General features: G+C 38.9%; 1 protein-coding gene across 3 annotated transcripts in view; it reads left to right on the forward strand.

Moving 5' to 3' along the window:
• The window catches only part of LOC117322302 (cAMP-regulated phosphoprotein 21-like), a 78,173-nt gene that overhangs the window by 21,501 nt on the left and 37,160 nt on the right, over nucleotides 1-19,512 (forward strand). Inside the window, exon 1 of one of the 3 annotated variants that reach the window (XM_033877134.1) lies at nucleotides 6,925-7,138. The exons of the other annotated variants lie outside the window; for them this stretch is intronic. Within the exon in view, the coding sequence (XP_033733025.1) occupies nucleotides 7,112-7,138 (27 nt within the window). The 5' untranslated portion in view covers nucleotides 6,925-7,111. Of the gene's footprint in view, nucleotides 1-6,924; nucleotides 7,139-19,512 lie in introns of those variants that run through there. 3 annotated transcript variants of the gene reach the window in all.

The following is a 19,512-nucleotide window of genomic DNA, read 5'->3' on the forward strand; positions in this document are numbered from 1 at the left end:
TGAGTTAGCTGTATTGTGGAGAGATAAACAGTGTTGATGGGTCACAATGTGTTCATTAACTGGTATATATCACTTTGGAAATTTATGGGATTGTATGTGGCTGGCTGACAGTTTTGTGTACTTATATCCTGTGTAATCAATTATAATGTTAACAGCATATGAAGGGAGGCCAAATACTAAACCTTGGTAGTTTATTGTATCGATGATGATACGGTGATCAAACTGGGTCATTATTGTGTTTGACAGAAAGGAAGATGGGACAAGAAAATCTGTGACATTGCATGTTCTTCCATGACAAGAGAAGTCTTTAAATTTGCATAAACTCCAGCATCATAGTAACATCAATAAATTAAAGGATTATGATAAATAGAATCTTGCACTCTTGTCAAAGTAATATAGAATTTTATAAATGAGTTAAATAGTAAATCTGTTTCACTTTCAGATTTGATAATCGGAACCTTGAAATCATCGATTATTGGTTATAATTGCTTTTCTAAATTCAGCACAGATTTGCCCTTTTGTAGAAAAATTATATACATATAAGAACATTTATTACATGTTTTATCAATATTTTAAATATTGAACACAAATGAAGCATTTAACTGTTATTGATTTATTTAAATATCCTTAATTGCTTGTAAATGACCAAGGAATATCTCTGTTAAATATAAACTATTTCTTGGTTTGGTAACATTACAAAAGTATGCAAAGCTGAAGATTTACAAACACTTCAGAAATTTCCGATTGATTGTCTTCAAATTAAAATTGTCATCATTAGTCGGTTTTATTTTCTTCTTTTACTAATTTTCCATTATTTTTTATCTTCTGGCCACTACTAGTCTAGAGTTCAATTATTTGATAGGTTATTTAGGTTATTAGCCATTTGGTAAGTGACAAATTGAATTACTTCACAAAAATTCTATATTGTATTGACACAAGTGTGTGATTCTATTAATCTTTATAACTTAATTCAATTTTTATTTATTTCTATACAAGGCAGATTGAAATATTTATAGTGTCAACTTGGACGTCATGTTTTACAAAACCCTGAAAATGTGATGTCATAAAGATGTCATTGACATGACATCACATGTGTGCAGTTACATGGCTGTCCATCTGATACACCATGGTCATGAGAACACGCAAGATTATGTGAAAAAGTGATGCAGGGATTTTTCTTTAGAAAAATATGGATCTATTTTAGGCTCCAATGGATTGTGAATGTTTTGCGTAGTACACAGTAACAGGGAAAAAGGAGAGGAAAGATAAGATGTTAATATTATGTATTTTCAGAATCAATTAAATGAATGTTATTGGTACCAGTATATATCTTTCTACTCCGGGAGCGAAGGGAAATGCTATGTTTCTCTGTGTCATGGGATTATTACACATGTCAGGTATTTTTCTGGTGATGAGGATGGCGTTGACAATTATGTGTTATTACCTGTATGGTTTACCTGATGTCGATGTCGTGCCGTTCTGATCTTACAATTATTCAGCCATTTTGTCGCCTTTATATAGTAACAGAGTATTAGGCTGCGGTTTTGATAAAAAATAATTTGATACTTTTGTGAAATCGGTACAATTATTGTGATCTATCAGCAGGCCCACAGACATTTGTCCCCATTCCTCTCTCAATGATCATTATAAGTTGTTTGTTTCCTAATTATAGTATAAAAATACCTATTTAGTCACTGGCCTCAAAGGGATGGATTTTGATGATATTTGATTTTGTTAATGTATGTGATAGGTGTGTGACTAATTATAAATTGACAGAGGGACAAGTGTCAATTGGAGAAACAGAAAGACTACTCCTCCTGTAGAGTTGGATGAATTTTAATAAAATTTGGTCTAAATGTCTATTGGACTGACTTTTGAGTGTTTTTAATCAAAAGGAAATACCCTCGGGGCAAGGGGAGGGGAGGGGGAGTATCAGTATCATGGAAGTATTCCCTTCATGTTCAAATGAGTTGGTCATGTTGTGGGAAAAAGTAAATTAGTGATTTGATTGTGATGTAAAGTGAACTAATTTGGTGTAGAATATTAACCTTTGGGGTGAAGGGGATTACATTTAGTTCAATAATTTGATGTAGAATATATATGAACCTTTTGGATGAAGGGGATTGCATTTTGTAGGTAGACAGATGATTGTATCAGGGACATATATATATTATACTATTGGATACATTTATGATAAACAGAGAATTTCAGGCTTGATGTAAAAGACTGAGAAAAGTTTTGCCTGTTAATTTCACTGTTTTGGTAGCTCTACCATTCAACAGGAGATATAGATGAATGGCAATGTCTCTGGTTTTCAAAAAATGTTTGGGAATGTTTGGCCGAATGTGAATATAAGAATTTATACTGTGAAATCTTCACAAGATCAGGATTAGAGCCCATATGAAATGTTAGAATGAATTCTGATTAATTAAATCTGTATGTGTCGACTTTCTAGTGTTTTATAGTTGTACGAGTGCTAGAGAGCAGACATGTTGAACATCCCGTAAACATGGCCGCCTTTGAAGTCTAACTATTATGTGTGGCTTGGAGACGGAGTTATCTTGTTCCTGAGCAGAAACATAGGTTTCCAAGCCAATCACTTACAAATGTTTTTGTTAACATGTTCTCTTGGTCTATCAAAAAAAACTGAAATTTGTCATCAAACGTTAACGAGTGCATCTGACAGGGAAGTTTGAACTAAATTATAAATGGTATCACCACAAACCTTTGGTTTTTAGCATCAAAAACACTTAATGGACAAATTGATATAGCCTTTGACTCGAACGATAATTGATGTCAAAATTTATTTCTGTAATTTTTAACTGACTTCTCAAAAAGTGTCTGTAATCTTGTATCTATTCAATGACGATGTGATGTCCATCATCTGTCCGTATGTGATGTCCATCATCTGTCCGTATGTGATGTCCATCATCTGTCTGTCCAACTTATCAGGTGTCATCCGTCCAACTTATCATGATCAGGTGTCAATTTGGTTTGGTTTGTTTTTGTTTTAACGTCCTATTAACAGCCAGGGTCATTTAAGGACGTGCCAGGTTTTGGAGGTGGAGGAAAGCCGGAGTATCCGGAGAAAAACCACCGGCCTATGGTCAGTACCTGGCAACTGCCCCACGTAGGTTTCGAACTCGCAACCCAGTGGTGGAGGGCTAGTGTTAAAGTATCGGTACACCTTAACCACTCGGCCACCGCGGCCCCTGATCAGGTGTCAAATATAATTATATATAATCTACTGTCCATGTACAGTGGAACTTCCCTAAACTGATCATGCACGGTACATGAATATTTGTCCGGTTTAGAGAGGGTTTGGTTTGGAGAAGTGACCCATTTTGACTGTTCCGGATCTGGGGATGATATTGATCGGATGACATTTTGTATCTTTAAACAATGTTAATATTATGTTAATGAATACATAGACTACAGAATTTAAAAAAAATGAAATTAATTTATCAGTTCTAATACTGATTAAAAACGTTTGCCATAATTATATCATTTCACTTATCATTTGACATGATAAGGATATTTATTTCATTCAAAACTAGAATGATTTTACAATAATTTTTTTTTTATTACTATAATAAAGAAGGACAATTTTGTACATTGCCATTTTTATCGGTATTAAGAGATGATCGGTTTTGAGAAGGATCGGTTTTAGAGAAGTTGCACTCTATATAATTTAATTATTTAGAGCTTTTTCATGCTGAAAACATTCTGCTAATAATGATGGCGTTATTTAAGTTTCTTTGTTTGCTTGAATTTCTACAGCAGGAATTGTTGGTACACTATACCAAATCATTGCATTATAATTAATCAGTTTGAATTCAGTGATGTATTTTAGGAAGAAAATAAAATAAATGACCTTGACCCTAATGTTTGGATGCTATTCAGACTTTACATTACTACATACACTGGATCCTGTCGGAATCAATGCCTTCGGGTAATACTGAGATACTCAGGCATTTTACTTCCTACATTATTAATATTGCAAAATGATATTAAAAAAAATCTGGCAGCACATAATATGGTACAGATATATGTGGAAAAATACCTTTGAAAAACATTGATGGAAATAATGTTATGACATGTTTGCTTCGGCATATTTACCATAATTAGGTAAATTCTGGCACACCTGGGTGAGATTACTCTTGTCGACTAAGTAGGTTTTACTGCGGCTGGTTTCTGTTTTAGTAGCTGGTTGTCAGGTAATATTATCTGAGTCTAAGATGTTTGATTGACATTGTCTATAAATTTCCATCAGGGCGGATCACTGACCTAGTTTTATGCCAATAATAGTATGTAATTCACATGAAATAGTTGTAATTCATTGTCGGACAGTTCACCATGGCAAATGATGGGTCACTGGTATTGCATGTCCATGTGTAACATGTAAAAAGGCATAAAGCTTTCATGGACATTTTACATTATCATCTTTCACTGTGATAGCAAGGAAACAAACAAGTTGGGAACAACACTGGTACAGTATGTACTGGTACAACACTGGTACAACACTGGTACAATACTGGTACAACACTTGTACTGTATGTACTGGTACTGTATGTACTGGTACAACACTGGTACAACACTGGTACAACACTGGTACTGTATGTACTGGTACAACACTGGTACTGTATGTACTGGTACAACACTGGTACAGACACTGGTACTGTATGTACTGGTACTGTATGTACTGGTACAACACTGGTACTGTATGTACTGGTACAACACTGGTACTGTATGTACTGGTACAACACTGGTACTGTATGTACTGGTACAACACTGGTACAACACTGGTACTGTATGTACTGGTACAACACTGGTACTGTATGTACTGGTACAACACTGGTACACCACTGGTACTGTATGTATTGGTACAACACTGGTACTGTATGTACTGGTACACACTGTACAAACTGGTACAACTACTGGTCAGACTGTAGTATGTACTGGTACAACACTGGTACTGTATGTACTGGTACAACACTGGTACAACACTGGTACTGTATGTACTGGTACAACACTGGTACAACACTGGTACAACACTGGTACAACACTGGTACTGTATGTACTGGTACAACACTGGTACTGTATGTACTGGTACTGTATGTACTGGTACAACACTGGTACTGTATGTACAACACTGGTACAACACTGGTACTGTATGTACTGGTACTGTATGTACTGGTACTGTATGTACTGGTACAACACTGGTACTGTATGTACTGGTACTGTATGTACTGGTACAACACTGGACTGTACTGACTGGTACGTACACTGGTACTGTGTATGTGTAAACACTGGTACTGTATGTACTGGTACAACATTGGTACAACACTGGTACTGTATGTACTGGTACAACACTGGTACAGCATGAACCGATACAACACTGGTACAACACTGGTACAACACTGGTACTGTATGTACTGGTACAACACTGGTACTGTATGTACTGGACAAACTGGTACTGTATGTAACTGGTACAAACACTGGTACGTTGTATGGTAACTGGTGTACAACACTGGTACTGTATGTACTGGTACAACACTGGTACTGTATGTACTGGTACTGTATGTACTGGTACAACACTGGTACTGATGTACTGTACAACACTGGTACGTAGTACTGGTACAAACACTGGTACTAAACCACTGGTACTGTATGTACTGGTAACAACACTGGTTTCAACACTGGTACTGTATGTACTGGTACAACACTGGTACTGTATGTACTGGTACAACACTGGTACTGTATATGTACTGGTACAACACTGGTACAACACTGGTACTGTATGTACTGGTACAACACTGGTACTGTATGTACTGGTACAACACTGGTACTGTATGTACTGGTACAACACTGGTACTGTATGTACTGGTACAACACTGGTACTGTATGTACTGGTACAACACTGGTACTGTATGTACTGGTACTGTATGTACTGGTACTGTATGTACTGGTACAACACTGGTACTGTATGTACTGGTACAACACTGATACTGTATGTACTGGTACAACACACTGGTACATGTATGGTAAACACTGTATATGTACTGGTACAACACTGGTACTGTATGTACTGGTACAACACTGGTACTGTATGTACTGGTACAACACTGGTACTGTATGAACTGGTACTGTATGTACTGGTACTGTATGTACTGGTACTGTATATACTGGTACTGTATGTACTGGTACAACACTGGTACTGTATGTACTGGTACAACACTGGTACAGTATGAACTGGTACTGTATGTACTGGTACAGTATGTACTGGTACAACACTGGTACTGTATGTTCTGGTACAACACTGGTACTGTATGTACTGGTACAACACTGGTACAACACTGGTACTGTATGTACTGGTACAACACTGGTACAACACTGGTACTGTATGTACTGGTACAACAATGGTACTGTATGCTGTATGCAATGTATGCAATACTGTATGCAATGGTATAGTATTGTATATATGTACTAGTGTGGCCAAGCTAGGATATGGCACATATGGCTTGTGGTATACATGTGGGTTGTGAAGATGCGGTGTAGAGATGTCAGCTGGGTTGGCATGTGTGTACCTGGCTGCCAGCCTCCTTCATACTGCTTGCTGCCTCTCACTAGCTCATCCTGCTCATCAGCCAACATCTCTTTTATTGCCAATCAAGATGAATGAAAGATGTGGAAAAAATATGAGAATCCCACGATAAACCATTCAAGGATACCATCGCCATGGAGGTTTCTTCTTGTTCCTCTCTTGCCAGGTATTTGAAAACATAAATGCCTTTGTGAAACGGTGTTTTGGTTGTCTTCGTCTGCAACTGGCTGTCCCTGCTACAGTGTTGTCACTAAGTAGGTGACATGTGACTATTAGTGCTACTATGACACAGCTGAGGTGCTGTAGGTGGTGGGAGAACCTTACTGATATCTTCAGGAGCCAGTCACAGTTTTCTGGTGACGTAGAGAGAGTTGTGGGATTAACATAAGGCGAGGATCGGATATTGATGACATTCCCGGGAATAACAAGAAAGATTAGGATTAACTGCTAGGTGGTGATGGGACACACAGGTGGCGGTGCTGACAGGCAAGTGTGCTGAGACTTCTGATGGCAGCAGATGAAGGACTTAAACAGGTAGTTGTACAGGTGGCACATTTAATAGGAAGTTATCCACAGTTTATTTTGATGAAATAAAAAGAAAAGTTACAATTTCAAGGGTCAAGGTGGATAGTAAACTAGTCATTCAATGTGATATTCTTTAGGGTAGCTATCAAAGTGGTATGTTGTAATAATGGCACAGAGTGGGACAAATGTTATCTTAAGGTTAGGAGGTTGGATCCTGTAGATCTGTAGATGAGGATATGGGGCCTGTTGATCTGAAGGTGAGGTCAAAGGACCCTGTAGATCTACAGGTTGAGGACATGCGACCCTGTAGATGTGTAGGTGAGGATGCGGGACCCTGTAGATGTGTAGGTGAGGATGTGGGACCTGTAGATCTGTAGGTGAGGACATGGGACACTGTAGATCTACAGGTTGAGGACATGAGACCCTGTAGATGTGTAGGTGAGGATGTGGGACCCTGTAGATGTGTAGGTGAGGGCATGGGACACTGTAGATCTGTAGGTGAGGGCATGGGACACTAGATCTGTAGGTGAGGACATGGGACACTAGATCTGTAGGTGAGGACATGGGACCCTGTAGATGTGTAGATGAGGATGTGGGACCCTGTAGATGTGTAGGTGAGGGCATGGGACACTGTAGATCTGTAGGTGAGGGCATGGGACACTAGATCTGTAGGTGAGGACATGGGACACTAGATCTGTAGGTGAGGACATGGGACCCTGTAGATGTGTAGGTGAGGATGTGGGACCCTGTAGATCTGTAGGTGAGGGCATGGGACACTGTAGATCTGTAGGTGAGGACATGGGACACTGTTGATCTGTAGGTGAGGACATGGGACCCTGTTGATCTGTAGGTGAGGACATGGGACATTGTAGATCTGTAGGTGAGGACATGGGACACTGTAGATGTGTAGGTGAGGATGTGGGACCCTGTAGATCTGTAGCTTAAGATTTGATTTGGGACCCTGTAGATCTGTAGGTGAGGACATGGGACCCTGTTAATCTGAAGGTGAGGTCAAAGGACACTAGATCTGTAGGTGAGGACATGGGACCCTGTAGATGTGTAGTTGAGGATGTGGGACCCTGTCGATCTGTCGGTGAGGACATGGGACCCTGTAGATCTGTATGTGAGGACATGGGACACTGTAGATCTGTAGGTGAGGACATGGGGCACTGTAGATCTGTAGGTGAGGACATGGGACACATGGGACACTGTAGATCTGTAGGTGAGGACATGGGACTCTGTAGGTGAGGGCATGGGACCCTGTAGATCTGTAGGTGAGGACATGGGACATTGTAGATCTGTTGCTGAGGACATGGGACCCTGTAGATCTGTAGGTGAGGACATGGGACATTGTAGATCTGTAGGTGAGGACATGGGACATTGTAGATCTGTAGGTGAGGACATGGGACACTGTAGATCTGTAGTTGAGGGCATGGGACACTGTAGATCTGTAGGTGAGGACATGGGACACTGTAGATCTGTAGGTGAGGACATGGGACATTGTAGATGTGTAGGTGAGGATGTGGGACCCTGTAGATCTGTAGCTTAAGATTTGATTTGGGACCCTGTAGATTTGTCGGTGAGGACATGGGACCCTGTAGATCTGTAGTTAAGGACATGGGACTCTGAAGATCTGTATGTGAGGATGTTGGACCCTGTAGTTAAGGACATGGGACCCTGTAGATCTGTATGTGAGGATGTTGGACCCTGTAGTTAAGGACATGAGACCCTGTAGATCTGTAGGTGTGGACATGGGACCCTGTAGATCTGTGTTTGAGGATGTGGGACACTGTAGATCTGTAGGTGAGGACATGGGACCTTGTAGATCTGTAGGTGAGGACATGGGACCCTGTAGATCTGTGTTTGAGGATGTGGGACACTGTAGATCTGTAGGTGAGGTCATGGGACCCTGTAGATCTGTAGGTGAGGACATGGGACATTGTAGATCTGTGTTTGAGGATGTGGGACCCTGTAGATCTGTATGTGAGGACATGGGACATTGTAGATCTGTTGGTGAGGACATTGGACCCTGTAGATCTGTAGGTGAGGACATTGGACCCTGCAGATCTGTATGTGTGGACATGGGACACTGTAGATCTGTAGGTGAGGACATGGGACCCTGTAGATCTGTAGGTGTGGACATGGGACACTGTAGTTAAGGACATGGGACACTGTAGATCTGTTTGTGAAGATGTTGGACCCTGTAGGTGAGGATGTGGGACCCTGTAGATCTGTATGTGAGGATGTTGGACCCTGTAGTTAAGGACATGGGACCCTGTAGACATATCAATGATGGTGTTATCTGTATGTTCTGACATGGGTCATTCATCTGGGACTGTCATCTATTGGGGATCTGATTCTACATAGCTGTGAGGTTGTGTTACATTGTAACACATTGGAGTCACAGAAGGAGGTGTGCCTTGAATGATAATATGGTATATTAACACAACTAGGAAATACTGGAATTCTGAGATATATTAGACAGGAGGAGTCGCTGACACCTTGAACTCCCATTGACAAATGTCGAGTGGCTATATAGGTGTGGGTCAGCTGTTGGTCCGGTGGGTAGGTAGGCTGTAGGATCGGGGAATGTGAAGGACGCTGCTGGCCTGTAGGACTTCAGTGCGATTAAGGTTTGTAAGATCTCTTTTTTATAAAGTTTATTCAATGACTTTATGTTTTATCCGGACTGTAAAGTGAGTTACTTATTGTGTAAACTCTTGTGATGATTAATTATTGGGGTGATGGGTACAGTGTTGTATGATAGTATGATAAACTTTGTGTAAGTCATTTAGTTACTGAAATTACATTCTCTGAACATCCTGTTAAAATAATTACGAAATAATTAAATAATTTACTTAACATTAACATAAAAGATTATTTACTAAACAAAACAATTTGTGTTTTGTATCAATGCATGATAGCTTAAAAAGGAAACAATTTTCACTAGTGTTGTCAAAAATGTATTATATTATGATGCGTGATATAAAACAAAAGAATATTTATGTTGAAATTTGATTAGAGCAGATAGATGAATATATTTTCTTCAATGACATCAATTTTTTTTTTGAAATCAAGAACATTTTTATCAATACATGTGTTACTTAAAACTTTCATGATGTGATAGGCCATTCATTTATATACACGGTCAATCATTGTAAACAAACTTTTGAATTTGGACATTTTAAAATAATTGTTTGCCAAGGTCAGGCTACCTGAATTTTATAAATACATTATCATATATGTGTAATGGTGAGGTGTTCTATTTCATTTCATTTCGTTTCATTGAGTTCAAGCATAAATGAATAAAAAAACTTCCATGTGAAATATAGATACATAAAAATACAAAAGATTATACATGTATATCAAATTTAGAAAAATTTCAAAAAATACTTTCAAACATAACATGCTCAAAACATCCTTTTATGATCAAAATAGTTACTAAATGTGTATCTTTTAAGAAAAAATGTTTGTTTACTGGGAGTTTAAAAAAAAACTTCTTGAGACCCAAATGTCTTAATTAGAATTAAATACTCTTCTCTCCATGGAGTAAGGTTTTTAGGTGCTTTAAATAGCTTGGGAATGTTATTTTCACAAACCTGGTCCAGGATTCGTTATCCTATACCTGCGAATTTCAGTTTTAGATGTTGTGATCGGAGATTTAATTCTATATTTAGTTTGAAAAAGTGACTCTATATTTTCCAGAAAAATTGTATTATACATCAGCTGGATTTAATTTTTTCATTGGAGGGAAAATCAGATGTGTGTATTGAACTAAATAAAAGATCTAAACTCAGAAACATACATGTAGTTTATATTTGAAATCAGGAAAGTATCTCTGAAAATATTTCATTTCGAGTAGAGAATCATTCAGATTCAAGGTTTGAACAATTATCACTGGAATAATATTAATAATTTGTTGATTTGGAAGTAGAAACATTGGCATTCCTTTTTCTCTAAAAAGTAAAGGAAGATTTGAAAAGATAATAAGCAATTTCTTTTTTAAAATGCTACGATACATGGAGGGATGTTTCTGTTGACACTTTATGAAGGTGGTGTTAGTTATGTAAACGTAATCCCTTCATGAACTGTTATAGATATAAGATGTTGTTTGTAAAGGTATGTTTGAAACAGTGTCATGGCATTTAGATAAAATATAACTGGTCGAGTGATAATGTAAAATGTTTGTAGTCACCTTGTTTTAACACTTTTAAAGTGGAAAAAGATTCACACAGTATTTCAAGTTTCTTGACAGATAAATTGAAAATACAGTCAGTAGAGGAAAGAGGAAGAATTCTATTTATAGTTACTGGGATAGAAATGAGATTTGTTATCACTGTTTCTCAGAAAGTTTCTTTGATTTCAAATACATGTAGGTTCCCTGTGTTATCAATGAGAGAAACAGAGGAAAGAAAGAAAAGTAGAGAAAAGATCAGTCTTACATAGAACGAAAAAGCATTAATTAGTGGGCGCCAAGATCCGTTTCAGATCATTTGTATCAAGTTCTTGCTTATAGATTTTTATGAACATGCATATGTGTTACATATTACAACATTTGTGAAGTGATGACATCAGAATGAAAGTCGAGATATCTTGTTTGAAACCTTAAACATTAATTGAAACACACACAGGAGGTGACATTTGCAATCAGATCAGCTCAGTAAATGACTGGTGATGCAAAATTCTATTTATAGAAAGAGTGACCTTGTTTTACTCTAACTGATTGGCATTGTATAACAACTGATATTGCCAAATCTCCCACACACTAAGCCAACTGATTGGCATTGTATAACAACTGATATTGCCAAATCTCCCACACACTAAGCCACTGTGATTATCACAAAGTTGAAGTTTATTTTCTATTTTCAAAGTTTTATACCGTGGTACGGTAATTATATTATCCAAGTAAATTTTATCACTACAAAGTTGTCTTTGAGACATGTAACATTTAAATACCCTATGTCAGCCTGGTAAAAGTAGCTGAAAATGTTGGCTGCTTACGTGTGCTGCCTGGAATCACCTAAACAAAATGTAAAATGTTTTATTGTGAAACAGTGATAAAATTTGTGTCGGTTATGTGACTGCCATCTGTGGTAGTGCCGGAAGCAGCCTGTGGAATTGTGGGTAATAATATAATGCACAAACAGTTAGAAAAGAGAAGTACTTTTGGTAAATGATTAAAACAGGGATTTCCTGTCAGCAGTGCGTGGTTGTTGGTAAGATCAGTGTTTGGTGGCGATTTCTAACACTAGTTAAGTCTACATTTCATATCAAAAGAACCTGATGCTGTTTTGTCCTCCCATATTTTACCTTGGGTATTAGAGGGTGTATGTGGTTATCTGGAGATTTCCATTCCTACTGCCTGTGTTGTCACATTCTATGATCTCTAGGTGGTACTGAATTTGGTGTAGTTTGACCACAATTAAAGGAGCCGGGCTGGTTCCCTGTATTTTTGGTGTAGCTTGACCACAATTAAAGGAGCCGGGCTGGTTCCCTGTATTTTTGGTGTAGCTTGACCACAATTAAAGGAGCCGGGCTGGTTCCCTGTATTTTCGGTGTAGCTTGACCACAATTAAAGGAGCCGGGCTGGTTCCCTGTATTTTGGGTGTAGCTTGACCACAATTAAAGGAGCCGGGCTGGTTCCCTGTATTTTTTGTGTAGCTTGACCACAATTAAAGGAGCCGGGCTGGTTCCCTGTATTTTCAGTGTAGCTTGACCACAATTAAAGGAGCCTGGCTGGTTCTCAGTATTTTCGGTGTAGCTTGACCACAATTAAAGGAGCCGGGCTGGTTCCCTGTATTTTTGGTGTAGCTTGACCACAATTAAAGGAGCCGGGCTGGTTCTCAGTATTTTTGGTGTAGCTTGACCACAATTAAAGGAGCCGGGCTGGTTCTCAGTATTTTTGGTGTAGCTTGACCACAATTAAAGGAGCCGGGCTGGTTCCCAGTATTTTTGGTGTAGCTTGACCACAATTAAAGGAGCCGGGCTGGTTTCCAGTATTTCTGGTGTAGTTTGACCACATTTAAAGTTAGTCTCTGTGTCAACTGTAAAGGAGTCTGGCTGGTTCCCAGTATTTTTGTTATTGTCCACCTTTCCAGGAAACATATATATGTGTTGTACACAATTACAACTGTCAACTTGTTCTGTTTTGATCACTAAAAACTAAGCTAAGTGCAGATTTAGATGCATGACAAAAATTGTTGACCCTGACCATTGGCCTTGTCAGGCTTGTGTTGTACATGTAGCTTTTGACACTTTATTTAGCTATTGGACTAGTGCAGAGTAGCCATTCAGCACCAGGTGCCTGACTTTTTTCACAAGAATTGACATGAAAATGTAAAGAGCATTGACTTTCCATGGTATATCATTAGGTGTAAGGTTAGATGAAAATACCTGGGAGCCAGCACCTGGTGCCTGTTTGACTAGTACTAATTGTGCCCTGCAGGTGCACTGTTGAATTGTGGGTGTAGCAGTATCTGACAAAATGCCGAAAAGGGCAGTTGTTACATGCTGTATCATGTATGGGCTACTTAGCAAATGACATATTACCAAATCGACTGATATTGTCATTTGCCATTAGTTTTGGTCCAGTTTTCTTAGTTAGTTTTACTGACTTTATGAAATTATCACTGTAGTCATCACTACCAGTGAATGGTCAGAGATCAAAGGTTATGATGAGTCCAGTAAGGGCAGCTGGTTTAACAGGAAAGGATGACCCTCAAGGGACATAACTCTAGCCGTCACAGTGGTTAGACTGGTGTGTAATTATCACTTGTGTAATAACAGGTTTGGACATCATAGACAATTGTTACATTAAGTAGAACAGGTCATCTCTAAGGGTTAATTATTATATATATATATAATTAGACTCTCAAATTCCGCTGTTTCAGCAAAATATTGATGAAGGATGTATTAGCCTTGAAGCGTTTAAACATGGCCAAAGTTTACCCTTGGGTTCCAATATGAGGTGGCTTGACCACCCTGTCAGCCAAGTCATTATTACCACCCCAAAATTTGTAACCAAAAGTGTGAAAAATATATGAAGTGGACATGAACCACTTACATGAGATAATGAAAAGTCCTGACATTTTGAGAGGATATGACAACGTTTACTTTCTGACCAGGTGTTGTGTCTGTCACTTCATGTCCAACTGTCATGCACAATCAGCCCACGACTCCTGTATCACCGAACGCCTTCCTCACTCCTGAGAATCAACATGTTTCATTGGTTTTTTGGTTCTGTGAAGGATACAACCACAGTTTGTCGGAGTGGATGTGGGCTTGAGCACGCTAGGCAGTAAGCTAGAAACTTTAGACCACACGAGGGAAAACAACCAAGTCACAATCTATTAGCAGCATCTTGATGCTTTCCTGTCAGTATGTAACCATTGGCCCACATTTCAGTGTGATTTTCTATAAAGATATGTGAATGTGTGTCATATTAGCATAATTTGTTCATTAGGACATCCACCAGCAATGGTGATATCCTGCACTGGCCACTTAATGATTCTTTATCTAGAATACTCAACCATGGAAACCCAGAAATCAATCACCAACACACAAGATAAGACAAAATTATTTGTCCAAGTTGCATTTTTCGCAATACCTAAGGGGGTCAGGCTGTCCTGATCTGGAAACTGGCCTCGGGCAGATTGTAGGGTATGTTTTATGGTAATTTTACCACAACTCAGCATTTGACCTACCCTGATATGTCCGTTAGGCCGATGTTGACTTTCATCCGGCTAAGTTAATGTGTTATTGATTTGGCAAAAACGGACTATGATTTGGGCTAATTAAGTTGTATTCGTACATTATGCATTTAATTTGTGTCTGGAATCGGCCTTACCTGTAATGTATAGAGTTGGGTGAGGCAGGCAGTCAGTGCAGTTGTGTGATAGGTCAACATTTTGCCTGTCAAATCACAGGGGCTTGGCACGATTTTCCAAATGATAGTCTATATATATATGTATATAGTATCAAGGGTAGTAACTACAAAGAGGGGGAAGACCAACGTATTTAAAAAAAAAAAAATTTGTCGTATTCTGCGGGTCAAAAATCTTAGTGACACATACATTACCTTAAAGAGAAATGTTTTATCTTTCCAATGAGTGTTCGATGAACAAAATTGGCCAAGTATTATCCAAGTTATGACCTGACGAATTCGGAAATAGATGCTGAAATGGCTAGGTCGGAATCTCCCTGTCCGGTTGAATAGTCGCCTCGCCTCTAATGGGTACCTCAATAACCATTCAGAAATCGAAAAATCGACGCTTGCAGCGGTATACAGTAACCATAACTATGTCAATATAGGATGTCGGTTGGTTATGTTATCCGTCATGTGCCGTAGCCAATTCCATATTACATCACCGAGCTTACCGTCTTCAAAAAGAACGGCCATCTTTCCCTTCATTCGGAACGCTTCTTGGCTGTACCACCACTGTAACGACATAAACAAAGTCACGAAAGGTTAGGGAAAGATGGCCGTTCTTTTTGAAGACGGTAAGCTCGGTGATGTAATATGGAATTGGCTACGGCACATGACGGATAACATAACCAACCGACATCCTATATTGACATAGTTATGGTTACTGTATACCGCTGCAAGCGTCGATTTTTCGATTTCTGAATGGTTATTGAGGTACCCATTAGAGGCGAGGCGACTATTCAACCGGACAGGGAGATTCCGACCTAGCCATTTCAGCATCTATTTCCGAATTCGTCAGGTCATAACTTGGATAATACTTGGCCAATTTTGTTCATCGAACACTCATTGGAAAGATAAAACATTTCTCTTTAAGGTAATGTATGTGTCACTAAGATTTTTGACCCGCAGAATACGACAAATTATTTTTTTTTTAAATACGTTGGTCTTCCCCCTCTTTGTAGTTACTACCCTTGATACTATATACATATATATATAGACTATCATTTGGAAAATCGTGCCAAGCCCCTGTGTGTCAAATCACCTTGTGTGTGTACAGAGAAAGTTGTCATCATGAGCTACAGCAGTTCTTTAGTTGTAGGGGTTAATTATATAATTTTTCAATAAGTATACATTGCCTGAAGAAGAGATATAAATTTTGTTTTTTCCAAATCTTGAATCTGTAATTAAAAAAATAAACAACAATAACCCACCCCCTACCCCACCAAAAAAAACCCAACCCAACAACGAAAAAAAACAAACCAAACAACAACTTTGAAATCTATAAGAGAATAGTTGTCAGAATGGTTAATGTAGGCATATATAGTCCTTGAATGCAGTACTGTCAATAGGTTTCTTTAGAGTTTTAATATGTTTTCAGCTGTCAATAAAAACAGTGGCCAGTTTAGATAGGTGGTGTCATTATAGACAGTAATCAGTGTATACAGATTGTTGTCACTGGTAGTCTCTATAGACAGACTGGTGTTAATGGTTTAGGCAGTGGTCGTTGTAGACAGGCTCCTATGTTAACGGTGTAGACAGTGGTCATTGTAGACAGGCTCCTGTGTTAATGGTTTAGACAGTGGTCGTTTTAGACAGGCTCCTATGTTAATGATTTAGGCAGTGGTCATTGTAGACAGGCTCCTGTGTTAATGATTTAGGCAGTGGTCATTGTAGACAGGCTCCTGTGTTAATGGTTTAGACAGTGGTCATTGTAGACAGGGTACTATGTTAATGGTTTAGGCAGTGGTCGTTGTAGACAGGCTCCTATGTTAATGATTTAGACAGTGGTCATTGTAGACAGGCTCCTGTGTTAATGATTTAGACAGTGGTCATTGTAGACAGGCTCCTATGTTAATGATTTAGACAGTGGTCGTTGTAGACAGGCTCCTGTGTTAATGATTTAGACAGTGGTCATTGTAGACAGGCTCCTATGTTAATGATTTAGACAGTGGTCATTGTAGACAGGCTCCTATGTTGATGGTTTAGGCAGTGGTCATTGTAGACAGGGTCCTATGTTAATGGTTTAGACAGTGGTCATTGTAGACATGGTCCTATGTTAATGATTTAGACAGTGGTCATTGTAGACAGGGTACTATGTTAATGATTTAGACAGTGGTCGTTGTAGACAGGCTCCTATGTTAACGGTTTAGACAGGGTCATTGTAGACAGACTCCTATGTTAATGGTTTAGGCAGTGGTCATTGTAGACAGGCTCCTGTGTTAATGGTTTAGGCAGTGGTCATTGTAGACAGGCTCCTGTGTTAATGGTTTAGGCAGTGGTCATTGTAGACATGGTACTATGTTAACGGTTTAGACAGTGGTCATTGTAGACATGGTCCTATGTTAATGGTTTAGACAGTGGTCATTGTAGACAGGCTCCTGTGTTAATGGTTTAGACAGTGGTCATTGTAGACAGGGTACTATGTTAACGGTTTAGACAGTGGTCATTGTAGACATGGTCCTATGTTAATGATTTAGACAGTGGTCATTGTAGACAGGCTCCTGTGTTAATGATTTAGACAGTGGTCATTGTAGACAGGCTCCTATGTTAATGGTTTAGGCAGTGGTTGTTGTAGACAGGCTCCTATGTTAATGATTTAGACAGTGGTCATTGTAGACAGGGTACTATGTTAATGATTTAGGCAGTGGTCATTGTAGACAGGCTCCTATGTTAACGGTTTAGGCAGTGGTCATTGTAGACAGGGTACTATGTTAACGGTTAAGGCAGTGGTCATTGTAGACAGGGTACTATGTTAATGATTTAGACAGTGGTCATTGTAGACAGGCTCCTATGTTAATGATTTAGACAGTGGTCGTTGTAGACAGGCTCCTGTGTTAATGATTTAGACAGTGGTCATTGTAGACAGGCTCCTATGTTAATGATTTAGACAGTGGTCATTGTAGACAGGGTCCTATGTTAATGATTTAGACAGTGGTCATTGTAGACAGGGTCCTATGTTAATGATTTAGACAGTGGTCATTGTAGACAGGCTCCTATGTTAATGATTTAGACAGTGGTCATTGTAGACATGGTCCTGTGTTAATGATTTAGACAGTGGTCATTGTAGACAGGCTCCTGTGTTAATGATTTAGACAGTGGTCATTGTAGACAGGGTCCTATGTTAATGATTTAGACAGTGGTCATTGTAGACAGGGTCCTATGTAAATGATTTAGACAGTGGTCATTGTAGACAGGCTCCTATGTTAATGATTTAGACAGTGGTCATTGTAGACAGGGTCCTATGTTAATGATTTAGACAGTGGTCATTGTAGACAGGGTCCTATGTTAATGATTTAGACAGTGGTCATTGTAGACAGGCTCCTATGTTAATGATTTAGACAGTGGTCATTGTAGACATGGTCCTGTGTTAATGATTTAGACAGTGGTCATTGTAGACAGGCTCCTATGTTAATGATTTAGACAGTGGTCATTGTAGACAGGGTCCTATGTTAATGATTTAGACAGTGGTCATTGTAGACAGGGTCCTATGTTAATGATTTAGACAGTGGTCATTGTAGACAGGCTCCTATGTTAATGATTTAGACAGTGGTCATTGTAGACAGGGTCCTATGTTAATGATTTAGACAGTGGTCATTGTAGACAGGGTACTATGTTAATGATTTAGACAGTGGTCATTGTAGACAGGCTCCTGTGTTAATGATTTAGACAGTGGTCATTGTAGACAGGGTACTATGTTAATGATTTAGACAGTGGTCATTGTAGACAGGGTCCTGTGTTAATGGTTTAGGCAGTGGTCATTGTAGACATGGTCCTATGTTAATGATTTAGACAGTGGTCATTGTAGACAGGCTCCTGTGTTAATGATTTAGACAGTGGTCATTGTAGACAGGCTCCTGTGTTAATGATTTAGACAGTGGTCATTGTAGACAGGCTCCTATGTTAATGATTTAGACAGTGGTCATTGTAGACAGGCTCCTGTGTTAATGGTTTAGACAGTGGTCGTTTTAGACAGGCTCCTATGTTAATGATTTAGGCAGTGGTCATTGTAGACAGGCTCCTATGTTAATGGTTTAGACAGTGGTCATTGTAGACAGGCTCCTGTGTTAATGATTTAGACAGTGGTCGTTGTAGACAGTCTCCTGTGTTAATGATTTAGACAGTGGTCATTGTAGACAGGGTCCTATGTTAATGATTTAGGCAGTGGTTGTTGTAGACAGATTCCTGTGTTAATGATTTAGACAGTGGTCGTTGTAGACAGGCTCCTATGTTAATGATTTAGACAGTGGTCATTGTAGACAGGCTCCTGTGTTAATGGTTTAGGCAGTGGTTGTTGTAGACAGGCTCCTATGTTAATGATTTAGATAGTGGTCATTGTAGACAGGGTCCTATGTTAATGATTTAGACAGTGGTCATTGTAGACAGGCTCCTATGTTAATGATTTAGGCAGTGGTCGTTGTAGACAGACTCCTATGTTAATGATTTAGACAGGGTCATTGTA

The sequence above is a fragment of the Pecten maximus genome, chromosome 2, assembly GCF_902652985.1.
Source record: "Pecten maximus chromosome 2, xPecMax1.1, whole genome shotgun sequence".
Classification (NCBI taxonomy): Eukaryota; Metazoa; Mollusca; class Bivalvia; order Pectinida; family Pectinidae; genus Pecten; species Pecten maximus.